At 47.2% G+C, this 14,559-nt stretch overlaps 2 protein-coding genes across 2 annotated transcripts in view; one reads left to right on the top strand and one right to left on the bottom strand.

The window, feature by feature from the left end:
• Window positions 1–110: 110 nt before the first annotated feature.
• On the top strand, window positions 111–2,435 carry LOC147344471 (protein FAM24B-like). Its single transcript, XM_086378039.1, has 4 exons — window positions 111–196; window positions 595–596; window positions 985–1,105; window positions 2,219–2,435. The coding sequence occupies exons 1-4, from the start codon at window positions 111–113 to the stop codon at window positions 2,400–2,402; spliced, it is 393 nt and encodes a 130-aa protein (XP_086234165.1). The 3' UTR covers window positions 2,403–2,435.
• A 4,264-nt stretch (window positions 2,436–6,699) lies between these two features.
• LOC147344470 (scavenger receptor cysteine-rich domain-containing protein DMBT1-like) overlaps window positions 6,700–14,559 on the bottom strand; it is a 100,131-nt gene continuing 92,271 nt past the window's right edge. The window contains 4 exon segments of the mRNA XM_086378085.1: window positions 6,700–7,301; window positions 10,787–11,154; window positions 13,423–13,598; window positions 14,123–14,155. Coding sequence (XP_086234211.1) covers window positions 7,010–7,301; window positions 10,787–11,154; window positions 13,423–13,598; window positions 14,123–14,155 — 869 coding nt within the window. The 3' untranslated portion in view covers window positions 6,700–7,009.

The following is a 14,559-nucleotide window of genomic DNA, read 5'->3' as shown; positions in this document are numbered from 1 at the left end:
GAGGCTGCACTTCTAAAAGCGAGCTCTTCAAACTTACATCTCACTTACTCCTAACAGGGACAGTTAGAATTTTCTTTCTCAAATTAAAGGTTTGAGAAATCCCTGATAAGATGTACTGTTCCCTCAAGTTTATTTTAATTGCAATTTTTTTTTACTGTCAGCCTTCATCCAGCTTTGACGACTTAGATTCTCGTAAGTATGCTTTGGCAGTTGGATGGTTTCATTCTCTCTTCTGGGTCATTTTATCCCATTTTAAGGGCATAAATAAACCGATTAATAGATAAATAGATTAAATAAATAGATTAAATAGATATAATAACATAGATTTAATAACATAAAATTTTATGTCATTTAATAGCATAAATAGATTAAATAAACTGCTTATTCCACATAACTTGGACTTCCTGGAAAGATTTAGGGTTTAGGAGAAAATTGGCAGTTGTCAGAGGGAGAATGGAAAAACTTCCTTTTCCTGAAACACGTATCTCTTACAAAAGAGATGAGTATATTCTTAGGATTAATGAACATAACATTTAAAGAAAGTTGTTCCCTTAATAATTGCTGTCGGCGATTTTTAAGCCTAATGTACAGCAGGGGTTTAATTCTGACTCTGAAAGTGAGCAGAGGTGACTCTGAAAGTGAACCTGGAGGCCCAGATGTTTGGAAGTAAAACCATTTGCTCCAGTGTAGGCAGGTTATTTACAGCTGCACTTTACTGCATGTGAAAGACAGAAAAAGATTCTTCCCACTGTCTTTCCTTCCTTCTCTCTGGACTTTGTGTTTCAGTCCCATCTCACTTAGAAATGAACCTTTCTCCCCATCTCTGGGCCCACTTATGGTCCTGGGCACCCCCCTAGGGAGACTCATTTGTGCTTTACAAGCATAGGGTTCATTCTTCTTCCACTGAAGGAAGCATATTGTGGTTGCTAAGTGACTGTGGGGAGGGAAGCCAGGTTCACTGCTTGCCTGTACTTCTCTGCCTAGATAAAAGCTCCAAAGTTAACGCGATAATTATGTTCTGCATTGGTGGCGCTATCCTGTTGGCCATGCTCGTTCTGATGGCCGTTGTCATCTGTCTTTACTACAAAGTAGCCAACGCACTGAAGTGAGTGATGTGGGTAAGAGGGGCTAACACCCCCTCACATGGGATCCTGGGGCTCCGTGCTTGAGCAGGGTCATCCCTGGCCCTCTGGCCACACCCTGGGCGAGGTCAGGAACAGTGGGAGAGTTTGAGAGGATCATGGCGGGGAGGGTAGAATCTGGCTTTCTACCCCTTCTGGTCTGGGGCTGTGAGCTCACAAGGAGAATGTTCTCAGCTGCTGGGTCTGTGCTGCTTTGCCGTCCCTTGCCCTCCCCTACCCTCAGCAGGTTGATTCCATAGGATTGCAGACTGAAGATGGCATGACTGAGTCTGCCTCTGCTCACTCGGAGGATGGGCTGAGCTGATGTTCCCCCCACCTGAGTTGGGGAGCTCTCAGCAGATCCTTGGCTCTGGGCACAGTGGGATGGGCCTGTAGGACCCTGGGGAAGCTGAGTTGTGTGAAGATCCTGGGGTTTGCCTCACCAGGGAGTGTAGATCTGAAAAGGGAGCGTTAAATTTGGGGGCAAGGAGCCTTCAAATATGGGTGAGACTGGTTGTCAGAAGCAGTGGTGTTCCCACGCATTAACGTTCCAAGGAGGCAGCATGTTTGTTGAACAGAGTCCTGCCTCAAGCTTTGAATGACCTGGTTTTTATTTCCAGCTCCTCCTCTACTTGTATGTGTTTGATCAAGGCACTGTGCTTTTCCATGTCTCAGATTCTTTATGTGATAAGTGGGGAGAATACAAAAAAAAAAAAAAAGCAGCAGCCATGTTCCCATTCTAGGGAAGTTCAGCCTGTGAGCAGGATGGTAACCCCCAGCACCCGGGGGCGGCGGACTCGGCACCCTCCCGGGTTGTGCTCTGCACTTGGCGGACCTGCAGTGATCACCTGGGTGACCCGCACTTGCAGCTCACTCTCCCTCATTTGCTGGAACCTCATCTTACGTTTCTGGCACTCTTAGGAGAGGAAGGGGTTGGACAGGAACTTGGGATGAGGGCAAAGCTGCTTTCATCTCGGGCTGGTGTCATGGGTTTGATTGGTTCCAGGCCCAAATTCTCCAGATCCCCCTGACAGTTGTAACAGGTGGACCGAGAAGAAAAATTCTAATCCTATGCTCTGTGTATGTCTTTTCTTAAGCATGCCAAAGGTACCTGTTTGTTTGGCCTTAAAAAATAATCCAGCCACAGTCAACCCGGACAAGGTCAGTGCGGCCCTCACCACTGGGTCTTATCCCAGCCTCCAGTGCTGTGACGAATGTAACTTGTATTCCGGCTTCGATGCCCTGCCTCCGTGCTGCTGTAATGTAAACGAGGGGCTCTGACTTGGGTGGGTACAAATATCTTCATGAACAATATTTCTTTCTTAGTAGAGTCTTTTATTATTCAAGTCAAGTTTTATACTGTTTCCATTATATCATGTACTATATACCATATTTATGTGCTTTTGAATAAATGCAATATTGAAAATAACCCTCTCTGCCTCCAGTATTGTTGTTGTTGTTAGTTGGAAAAGTACTTACATTTGTGTCTTACCTACTTTGGGACTTGGGGCAGTTAGCTTATCATGTTATATTGCAATATAAGGAGAGTTAAGAGTAGAAAATACATCTATATATACAACCCCAGGGGAAAAAAAAATAGATGTTAGAGTGTTTCCAGTTTCAGACTCTGCTGTAAACTTCCCGTGCCCGAGCCCTTCTCCTTCTACCAGCTTCCTTCACTCTCACCCAGCTTGCTGTGCCGTGGACAATGTTACATGGCCAGGAGGGAACCGCCATTCATCCCAGAGGGTATTAGGCAGGCGGGGTTTCTCTGGGTGGAGGGCGCCTAATTTGTGTAACGATGGGGTTGAGCTCTGTGGTGTCAAAAGGACATTTTAAAAACCTGAGATGCCTCCTCCTGCTATCCTCCAAATCTTCAGAAGCCGATTTTCCTTCTTTTTGTATCACTGTTAACACTGATTTTTGCTGACTCGGCTGTTTCAGTATCTTTAACTGCAGACAGTGTCTTTAACCTCCTGTGAAGGTTAAAGAAGTGGTGAAGAGTGGTAAAGAGTGGTGAAGCCCAGATCCTTCTGGTCTCAGCAACAGGCAGGAGGATGCACTCCTCTTCGTTCCTGCTCGGGCTGCTCCTTTCTGTCCCTGCTCTTTCCTCTGAGCCTCTGAAACCCCCTTCCAACCCCAGACTCTCTGTTTGTAACCAGAGTTTGTCCTTTCCCTCATTAGCACAACCTTTGCTTAGTCAGCATCCCATGTTTTACTCAAGGAATTAACTACTAACAAGTGGTTGGTTACCTACTAAAAAGGATGAAAAAGGAAAACAGGAAATAATGAGAAATAACTACTACCTCTAGGCTCACAGGGAGAAAGCGATGGTAGAACTAAGCATTTGGAAGAGGTCGCCTCCTGGCGGAGAGGCATTCATCTAGCTGAGGCTTGGCTGAGGAAGGTCATTCAGCACTTTAGAGCCAGCAGGGTGAGCTGCTCTCACACAGTAGCCCTTGGAGCGGCCGAGAAGCTGCCTGGAGGGTGACATGAGTGTCCCCAGTGTCAGTAAGGGTTTCGAGAGGCAAATTCAAGCCTGCACCTTCCCTGGAGCCTGCCCCAAACCTGCCAGCTGGAAGTGACGAGTCCTTCTTGAGTGTCCCTGGAGCACTTCCTCTCCTGGCATCTACTACTTCCTGCCTCATCTTAGGAGTTCAAGTGCACTTGGATTTTCTCTTGTCACCAGCAAGCCCCTGAGCATCAGTGCAATTTCCCTCTGAGCCCCACTCAGTGGTCAGCACAGTGCCCAGAACCCGGGAGGCCCTGTGCAAGTGTGTTCCAAATGTGGGGCGTACACCCTAAGTCCAGGCATTGCAGGGTCCTTGAGGGAGGCAGGATGGAGTAAGGGGTTCTTTGAGACACCCCTCTGGTGGGCAGTAGGAACAGAACATAACAGAGAGGCTTTAGAACCGGGCAGACTTGGTTCAAAACCAACTGTGCCTTTCACAAGCTCGTGCCACTGCAGAAGTTGCTTAGCCTCTCTGAGCCTCAGTTTCCTTAATGTAAAATGGGAGGGAGGGCCGCCTAACCAGCAGCCACTTTCCTGATGCCCAAAGCCTTTCTCTTTACTCCTACGGATGAGTATACAGTGTGCCAGGGGACACACCATGGACATAAAGGCAAACAAGTCCTGTCCTTAGGTGCCCGATTGAATTCCAGGTCCAAATCAAAACAGATTCCCCCCATTTTCTTGTTAATAGTTTCATGTAGATCTTCCAAATACTTCCCCCAGTGGCCACGCAGGTCAGTCTCCTCTGCATTCCTTCATACATCTTAAACGCAGCTACTGGCAAGATCTTTTCTAATGTGAAAAGAACTTAACTAGGTTGGGGAAATCAAATTAAGTATTTACAAGCAGCACTTGAAAACTGTCTGGTTACTGGCCCATCAACCATTCTATCAGGAACTGATATCAGGAACTGACTGAACACCTGCTGATGGCCATGCAAGAGGGGTATTCAGAAGTGCATCAGGTGTAATAGCGTAATACTGTGAAACCTGTCAAATATTGTGACCCACTAGAGAGTGTAAAATCCCATCACCAGGAATTATTGAAAAAAAACAAACTCCTTTGTAGTGGAGTGATTGAGCTATATACTATGCACGATTAGCATATAATATATATATATATCAAAGCTATTTTTCTATAGTTTTAGCAGCCTCAAAGGAGTGTCTCTGACCCGCTGGGTGGAGCTGAAAGTCCAGGCTCCACCTGACTCGAGGGTGCAGGGGGGTCCTCATTGCCCAGCTCTTTACTCTGCTTTCTCTGATAGCACCCTGGGGAGGGGAGGGGAGGAGAGGGGAGAGGGTAGGTAAGGGGCACGGAGAGCAGGTGGAAGTCCAGGCTCCCCACTTCACCTTTGCTGGCTAGGCAAGGGGTGGGGCCACAGTTTCACCCGTGGAGCAAGTAAGTTATGGCCTCAGAGTTTTCTAGAACTGCCCGGCTGCCTCTTTGTTGGTTCTTTGGCTAGAGAGAGCAGGCTTCTCTCAGGCCATTTTTGTCTGTATTAATTGGAGCTTCCGGTTTGTACCTTTGTTCTTGTTAAGTGCATTTTGATCCGTTCGACATGAGGTGCTTAACAGTAGCCGGGGTTTTCAAACTTCATCATTCCTAAGAATCACCTGAGTGCTTTTGGAAAGAGCAGCTTCCTGGGTCCCATTCCCTGAACTACACCCAGAGTACTGAACTGGAAGTTCACTGGAGCCGTATTTATTTATTTATTTTAAATTCATTTCTGTATTTACTTGGCTGTGCCAGGTCTTAGCTGGGCATGTGGGAACTTTAGTTGCAGCACGTGAACTCTTAGTCGTGGCACATGGGATCTAGTTCTCTGACCGAGGATTGAACCCAGGGCCCCTGCCTTGGGAGGGTGGAGTGTTAGCCACTGGACCACCAGGGAAGTCCCTTATTTATTTATTCTTGAAAATTCAGTGCATTAATTGTCAACACTTTTCACATTAGGGATTTGCTAAAGGCCATAACGTGCTAATTTCGGAAGCTCTTAGCCTTTCTCTGCAAGATTTAGATAAGTACAGTTAATGGGCAGGCGAACTTTTAAAAGTGGAAACTCTAGCAGCTCTTGGTAATCTGGAAAAACTTTTTTTTTTTTTTATTTGAAGCACTTGCACAAAATAGAAGCCAGATGCTAAAATCACTGTTTCATGTGACTGAGGATGAAGCTACTTGTGAGAGATAATTAACTTTGGATATAAAGATGCTATCTTCATCAAACTGACCATTAATTACACATCAACTTCTACTATGTATCCGCAGGGAACTTACTTTTACCAAGATGGTTTTTAGTGAAGGGCGTGTTTGCAGTGAAACTGACATGTCTCACTTTAGAGGCAATGTCCCTCCTCCGGTCACTTATCAGATTTTTATCTCTCAGGAATTTGGGGTTCGCTTCCGGGCCCCATCAAACCCTGCCCTCCTCCCTGAGGGACTTGACAATAGTGTATATCCCCTGGACTTGAGAGCTCATGTGTTAAATACTGTTACTAAATATGTCTTGAAAAACAAGAGAAAAAAAGTCTGTTTCTTTAAAGACAACTTTGAGGGCACTGAACCTAATGCAGAATTCTTCCTGTTCAGATATAATGAAAGATTAGATTACGTGGGTGCTGCCCTTCTTTTCAGGGAGGATTTGGGACTATGCTAATCTTTCTTTGTCTGCTTTTCAGGTTTCCTGTAAGGCTTTGAAGATCTGGGAAACAGACTAAGCACGTGGTACCCCACAGAGCAGTCCCCAAGGGTTCCTGTGATTGTTGCTCAGGCTCTCATTTGCAAGCTTAACCCAAGCTCAACAAAGCCAAGGCCCAATTTGTTTTCTTCGAAACAGACAAATAAAGCTCATTTTGTGTAAACGACAATGAGTAAATGACATTTGATTCAACTGACCAATGCCTATATTTAAAAAAAAAAAAAGCAATGATTTTCTGATAGACACTTAGTTTATTCTTCACAGGGCCCTTGGCAAGATCTGAAAATAAATTCTCACACAACCAGGGTGACAGAAACAAAAAGATCCAACTACTAGCATCTAAACATTAAGGAGCCAAAAATACCTTTAAGTGCAGTGTGGTATCAAGAGATAACTTTCTTTATGACATGTTGTACAGTTTAAGACAGTGATCAAGTTCTTGATAGTGAATAATTATAAAATGCAAGACTCCTAGCTGCAAAGACAGCAATTGCCTTAGAAATTTGGTAGTCAGACAAGATTTACTTAGCAATCAACCTCGAAGAGAACCTCGAAGAGAACCTCTTTAGCCCTTTTATCTGTCTCTATGAGGACGACCTCAGATTTATCCAACATTATTTTGCTGAGCAGAAATAGAATTTGCTTCTAATTTCTAACAGGTTGATGTGGAACTCGGAGAAATCACCCACGAGTCTTTCTCTGATCAGTTCCTTTGTGGATCTCCAGTGGTCCCACCGTTTGGAAATGCTCTGTCTGCCCTTCTGTGGCCTTCCTGGGGCCTGTGGCCCTCTTACTCCGCCCTGCACAGCCCTGGGAGCAGCGGGAGGAGTGGTCCCCCACTTTGCAGATGGTGACCTTACACTGCAGATAGATCACGTCATAGCTGGTGAGAATGCTGAAGATGCTGAACTTGAATTGGGCTACATTCTTTTGCCGGGAGTGCAGGTTGATATAAGTATTGTCTTTGATGCACCTGATGGGAAGAAAAACCCCAGGTCAAGAGGATTAACTTAAAGCACGCTGTTGTTTGCTGTTTGGTCGCTCAGTCGTGTGGACTCTTTTTGACCCCAGGGACTGCGGCCTGCCTGGCTCCTCTGTCCATGCAATTTTTCAGGTGGGAATACTGGAGCGGGTTGCCATTTCCTACTCCAGGGGATCTTCCTGACCCAGAGATCAAACCTGCGTCTCTTGTGTCTCCTGCATTGGCAGCTGGATTCTTTACCACTGTGCCACCTGGGAAGTACCAATTTAAAGCATGGTGTGGATTAATTCTGGCTCAAATAATTGGGCGTGGACACAAACCTCTGAATTTCAACCAGAGCTCCTCCCACTACCCACTCTTTCTTTTATGAAAAAAATGAGATGGTTGGATGACATCACCGACTCGATGGACATGAGTTCGAGCAAGCTCTGGGAGTTGGTGATGCACAGGGAAGCCTGGCATGCTGCACTCCATGGGGTCACAAAAAGTTGGTCACGACTGAGTGACTGAACTGAACTAAACTGATGAGAGGAAAAAAACCACCATTCCTAGCCAGAAACAGAAAGGCACTGTAAAACATAACAGAAAAACAAAACAAAGTAAATGCTAGCCAGAACTATTACCTACTCTATTTTTTCAAAAGGGTAGATTAAAGCTGGTAGCTATATTATTCGAGGGGCTTCCTCGGTAGCTCAGCTGGTAAAGAGTCCACCTGCAATGCAGGAGATCCAGTTCAATTCCTGGGCTGGGAAGATCCCCTGGAGAAGGGATAGGCTACCCACTCCAGTATTCTTGGGCTTTTCTGGTGGTTCAGACGGTAAAGAATCCTCCTGCAATGCAGGAGATCTGGGTTTGATCCCTGGGTTGGAAAGATTCCCTGGAGGAGGGCATGGCAACCCACTCCAGTATTCCTGCTTGGAGAATCCCCATGGATAGAGGAGCTGGGCGGGCTATGGTCCATGGGGTCGCAAAGAGTCGGACACGATTGAGCAACTAAGCACTGCTGCTGCTGCTGCTAAGTCGCTTCAGCCGTGTCCGACTCTGTGCGACCCCATAGACGGAAGCCCACCAGGCTTCCCCGTCCCTGGGATTCTCCAGGCAAGAACACTGGAGTGGTTTGCCATTTCCTTCTCCAATGCATGAAAGTGAAAAGTGAAAATGAAGTCGCTCAGTCGTGTCCGACTCCTAGCGACCCCAAGGACTGCAGCCCACCAGGCTCCTCCGTCCATGGGATTTTCCAGGCAAGAGTGCTGGAGTGGGGTGCCATTGCCTTCTCCAGCAACTAAGCACAGCACAGTACATATTGTTTGAAGGTGAACTTAATTTATTTTAAAATTTATTTTGTGTAACTACTGAAAAACTAAAGAAAGAAGTAAATGATATATTTAGAGGAGATAAAATGGAATAAAATAAAATGCTCAATTAAAACCAGCATATAAAATGTATTAAACCTGCATTAAAACCAGAGATGGCAGCAAAAGGAGAATTGAAGGCAGAAACAAAGAACAAATGCAACAAATAGAAAACAGTTACTAGGAGGCAGATTTTAATCCAACTATGTCAACTATCACTTTAAATGTGAATGATTTAAATATACCAATTGGAAGACACAGACTGCCAGAGTAGATTAAAAAAAAACAAGATCCAACTATATGCTGTCTATAAGAAGACCATTTTAAATATAAAGATAAAGGTTAATTAAAAGTAAAAGGATAGAGAAAGATTTACCAAGTTAATACCAATCAAAAGAAAGCTGGATTAGCTATATTAATTTCAGCCAAAACAGACTTCAGAGCCAGGATAATTAGAGATGAAAAGGGGCATTACACAACGATGAAGGGGCCAAAAGAGGATGAGATGGTTGGATGGCATCACCGATGCAATGGACATGAGTTTGAGCAAACTCAGGGAGATGCTGAAGGACAGGGAAGCCTGGCATTGCTATGTCCATGGGGTCACAAAGAGTTGGACATGACTTAGCAACTGAACGACAACAACAAGCTCCCATCTTAGGAAACTAGAGAAAGAAGAGCTAATAAAACCTGTTAATAAAATAGGCAGAAGTATGACAGTTGTTAAATTCTGGACTCTCTGATATATGTAGCCACTCGGCTTACAGGATCTTGGTTCCCTGACTAGGGATTGAACCTGGGCCACAGCTGTGAAAGCACTGCATCCTAAGCACTGGACCACTAGGGAACTCCCTCTCCTTGCCAAGTTTTGAAACGGGAGACCTAAGAGGGAAGAGCTTTCTCTCTCTGACTCAGTGCGGCTTAGTACCACATCTGTGCACTTCCCACACCGTGGCTCACTCTACCTGTGGAAGGTGCTGCCTCTTGCCCTCCCCAACTTTTGGAATCAGGCACCATGATGCCTCTCAGGGGCTTTAGGAAGCGCTCACCGCTTTAGTGGCTCTTACCACTCTGGAGCTTCCATCAGAAAGTGAGTTTTTGATGTCTTCACACTGGTTGCCAATTACCCATCCATAAGCATTTTGCGCTGGTTGGGGGATAAAAGAGCTATAAAGGCAAACATCTTGCCTGAGTTCTAATTTGGCAAATGTTATGTCTAACCAAAGGTGCCAGAATAAACCTCATCACTGTAAGAGCTTAGCCTAGGATAACCCAGCAGCCCATCAGTGCTGGCCAAATACCCTGAGGAATGGGGAATGCAATAGTTATAAAACTTGGAGGGAAGAGAGGCATGAGTCAGCAGAGCCTGAGACAGCACAGGCTCTGCCTAGGACTCTCTGGGGATTCAAGGGATGTTGTCTAGACTTCCTATAATTATCTGCCCTCAGCTGGGATCAGAGGGATGGTTAGGGTCTGGGCTCCACCTCTGGACAGGATGAAGACTCTGGGCACAATGTTCTGATTTAGGACTGCCAGTTAAGAAGATAACGGTCAGACTTCCCTGGTGGTCTAGTGGTTAAGAATCTGCCTGATAATGCAGGGGACAGGTCGCGGAAGATTCCACGTGCCAGGGGGCAACTAAGCCTGTGCACCACAACTAACAAAGCCCGCGTGTGCTTGTGGGTTCATGCTCTGCAATCAGAGAAGCCACCGCAGTGAAGGCCCTGCTCACCACAACCAGAGAAAGCCCAGTGAGCGGCAGTGAAGACCCAGTGCAGGCAAAAATAAGCATAAATGAATAAATTGTTGTTGTCTAGTCTCTAAGTTGTGTCCAACTCTTTGTGACCCTATGGACTGCAGCCTGACAGGCTCCTCTGTCCATGGAATTCTCCAGGCAAGAATACTGCAGTGGGTTGCCATTTCCTTCTCCAGGGGATCTTCCTGACCCAGGGATCAAACCCACGTCTCCTGCATTGGCAGGCAGATTCTTTACCACCTTCGAGCCACGTGGGAAGCCCAGATAAATAAACAAAATTATTAAAAAACAACAAAACAGGTCCCCCAAAGGAATAATAGGTAAATAGTCAACCACATCAACCAGACAGGGCCTTCCACTTTCCTTACCCTTGCTTGATCAAATCATACTTGACAGTTGTAAAATCACTGGGGTCTGGAGAAGCCACACAGGTATCCACAAAGAGCCGCAGGCTGGGGTTGGGGCTGTGGAGTGTGGCCTGGAGGAAGACCTCTTTCCTCCGGCTGGCGTAGTGTTGCCCCGTGTTCTCTCCGTGCTGGGACAGGGGCAACTCGAGGAAAGATATGGACACATCGTAGCTAGCGTTCTCCCCAGGGACGACTTCCACTGCTGACGGGCCATCCACCCTGCAGGTGAACTTGAGCTGAGGCACCCTGTGCCGCAGGACGACTCGACCCGGGTGGCCCCTGGTTCGGCCTGTGACAGAGTTGGAGTAGCTGAGGGAGCCGCGGCTTTCCTGGGAGGAGAGGGGAGAGTTGGTGGCCTGTGCTCCCGGCTCCCTGCCCAGCGCTTTCTTCAGGAGCGAAGACCTCTGCTTTGTGCCCACCACTCGGAGCCAGTTTGCTGAGAAGCTGGAGGGCATGAGGTCTCAGGCATGACCTCTCTGGTACCTGAGATCATGAGGGGTTGACCTTATGTCCCTGCTTCTGGGAGTCTGGGGTGCACGCAGGGAACCCCTAGTATGCAAGTCTGGACTCCCTTCTGCCCTCTGTGGGGGCCAGGCTTGGGGAATACAAGACAGGGTGGGAGGTCCACTCTGGCTGCTGAATTCCTCTACCGCTCTGCCCTGCTCTGACCCCCAGACCAGCCCTGGCTTCTTGTGAGCTGCGGGGCTGGCCCTATGGACCCTCACTCTCAGCCTTGCTCCTTCAAAGCCAACATGGCTTCAAGGGGCCAAGAAGGTGCTGGAGGCTGATGAGTAGGGGCCTCCAGCAGCCTCCTTCCCATAGCCTGCTGCGTCATGGAGACTCATCCTGGCCAGGGATGTTTATTCCAGGGAGCCTTGGCCCGTGCGACTCAGGTCCAGTGGCAGTCTGCCTTGAAACCCTCCAAGGAAAGCCCCAACAGCTTACAGCAGTGTTTCTCACTGGTCTGCTTTGTTTTCCTTTCTTCTTTTTGCCCCTAAGAACCCGTATCTCTCTTCCCCCTTGAGAGGGATGTCACCCTTGTAGAGAATGCACAGCTTAGAAGAAAAACTGAACTCTAGGACCGTGTGGGCCTGCCCAATTCCGACCAGACTTTGGGCTTCCTGTGGTTCACAGCCCTGAGTCTCTCCCGTGACCTCTTCAAGCTGGCTGCTGCCTCGGGGCCTCTGCACCCCTCTGCTGACCCCCTGCTTGGAGCCCTCCTCCTCTTCCTCTGTACCTGCTTTATGTCCTTTTTCAGGCCTCGGTTCTTTGACCACCCTATTCAAAAGTGGTCTTCCACCCCAAAGCATTTTCTATCCTTTGCCTTGTTTGACGGTCTCCTTAATCCTCTTCACGACAAAGGACTCTCATCTGTCTTTATTCGGGACCTGTGTCTCCCTTCTCGCCAGTGTAAGAGCCGTGGAGCTGCGGTCCTGTCAATCACAGTGGCTGCTGGGTCCTCAGCACCTAGAAGGATGCTCATTCCCTGACTCTGAAATCGGACATGGGCCCTTTTTATGGGGAAATAGAGCTGCCTTTCCCCATAGGTGCTTGGGGACTTGCCACCACTGCAGGCGGTTCCTGAATTGCTATCTGCTCTGGCCCTAGAACTGTGGTCAGCACAGGAAGCTTGCAGAGGGAGCTGGGCCAGCCAGGGCCAGAAAGGACAGCTCAGGGTTCTCCCCAGTGCCTGGAAATGTCCAGGGCCTGCTGGCCTCCCAGACACTGGGGAGCTTCCAGCAGACTGCTGGGGAAGAAACCTCTGAGGTAAAAATTAGAATTTTTAGAACAAAGAGGATACGAATGATCACAGTCTGCACAGATAGATGCAATGTGAAGTACGGACTTAAAGTGGCTATTTAGCACCATGGAGACTGCTGGAATGCATTCAACCTCCAACAATGTCAAGTGTTTGGGGTGCTCTTTTTTTGGGCATGTGTCTAAACAGGGATGTGAAAGAATACATGAATAGCATAGGGATCTTGCTTTGTATCCTGTTACATTATTAAATGTGCCTATGAACATGATTTTCTGGCTATACACGCTTCCTGTATCTTTGGTATACTTGTTTCCTTAATTTCAATGATACTGGTTTGTGAAATAAGTAGGTGGTTAAGCAAAATGAAATAAACATATTCATTTCATTATACATAAATATCTTAATATTTGTTTCCTACATTGGGAAACCTGGTTAGAAACACAGCACTCAGGCTGTCTTCCCCAAGCCCAACACTACAGCTTGCACATGGTAGGTGGGCACTAGTGCTGAATAAAAAAGCATGTGGTGACAAAATGCTTTGGCTTTGCAGCTTAGAGAAGAGCATCCATCTATCCATCCATCTGTCCATCTGTCCATCCATCCACCCATCAGATCATCAGCATTCTGTACTTGTTACTATGTATTCCAAATTCCCAAAAGGAAGGCAGTTTTAGACAAATTAATGAGTTGCTCCAGGTCTCATGGAACTCAGAACCAAAGTCATGGTTGTGCCTTTCCTCTGTCCCTATTCAGGTTTTTAACAGGTGGTTGATTCTCCCAAGCCTCTCTTTTCGGCCTCCATCCATAGAAGGGTACCACCACCTTGTCAGTTTCATACCTGTCTGACTGTGCCACAGTGGCCATAGGGAACGTTGAAGATCAGGTAGCGCCCTGTGACTCGGGGGCGACACAGCTTATCATTTAAATGGATGTCCCAGGACGAGTAGCCCAGCCTCTGGAGGTAGCCTCGGTCAATGACGACTTGGAAAAGGTGAGGCCAGCAGGAGAGCTGGGCTGCAGAAGGGGGAGGATGGGGAGAAAGTTACAAAGAGAACCTGGAGCCCTCAGGGGTGTGAGTTATGTTTACTTTATAAAAGTACTATGACAGTGCCCTGGGTTGGCTCTCATCACCCACTACACCCAACTTGACTTCCATTGACTTTATATTTCCCCTTCTTTCCAAAAGTCATGTCATATCCACAGGGTCCTACCCACAGAACATGTCCCAGAGACAGAGCCTCTTCTAAGGATTTAAAGGACAGCTCATCTCATATGGTAAGAACATCTGAGCCTGAACATCCATCTGAGCCTTTGTATGAGGGTTAAGTTAGAAAGAAGGAATGGAAGCCAAGGGAGGGGGTGCAAAGGGACTTCCTCCCCAGCCTCCTAAAGCCCAGCAAGAGGATGGAGATACAAGAGATCTCAGGGGAGACACAGAAACTGGTCCCCTCACATAGTCTGTTCATTCTTCCACAGACAATGGGTCTCTTAGCTCCCCTTTTTGGAGTCTCACACCCTAGGAGGGAGGAAGACTTTACCGTTGTCCTTGGGTACCACAGAGTCAGCCGCACCTGGTGAAGGGGGACAAAGAAAAGCAAAGATCATCTGTGTAGAAGCACTGGACAGGGACAACATAGCCAGCAGTGGACGTGAACCGTAGGAAAAAGGGCTCATTGGATTCACCTATTAAAGCTGAAGCAATGGCCTGGAAATACTCCAGGGTGATGCAAGGGAAAGGAGGGCCCAGGGCCTCCTGATGGAGTTCGAGGGAGGGATTCTGGCATAGATAAAGTAGTGTTGAGAATGGTGTCATCAACACCAAGATTTGTTGGAGAGAGAGACTAGTAAATACAGGGCTTTGCAGGTTATAAAACTCATCGCATGGTTGGACCCTGGCTGGCGTCCCTTCCCATGCACATGGCGTGCACAGTAGCCCAGGCTGGGAAATGCACACTTCATGGCTATCAAGCCCTCC

This window comes from Bos grunniens, chromosome 26, assembly GCF_055505025.1.
Source record: "Bos grunniens cultivar Pamir isolate PY7600 chromosome 26, Bosgru_T2T1.0, whole genome shotgun sequence".
NCBI classification, from domain to species: Eukaryota; Metazoa; Chordata; class Mammalia; order Artiodactyla; family Bovidae; genus Bos; species Bos grunniens.
Note: the sequence above shows the minus strand (reverse complement) of the source record. Positions and strands in the feature narration are given on the sequence as shown.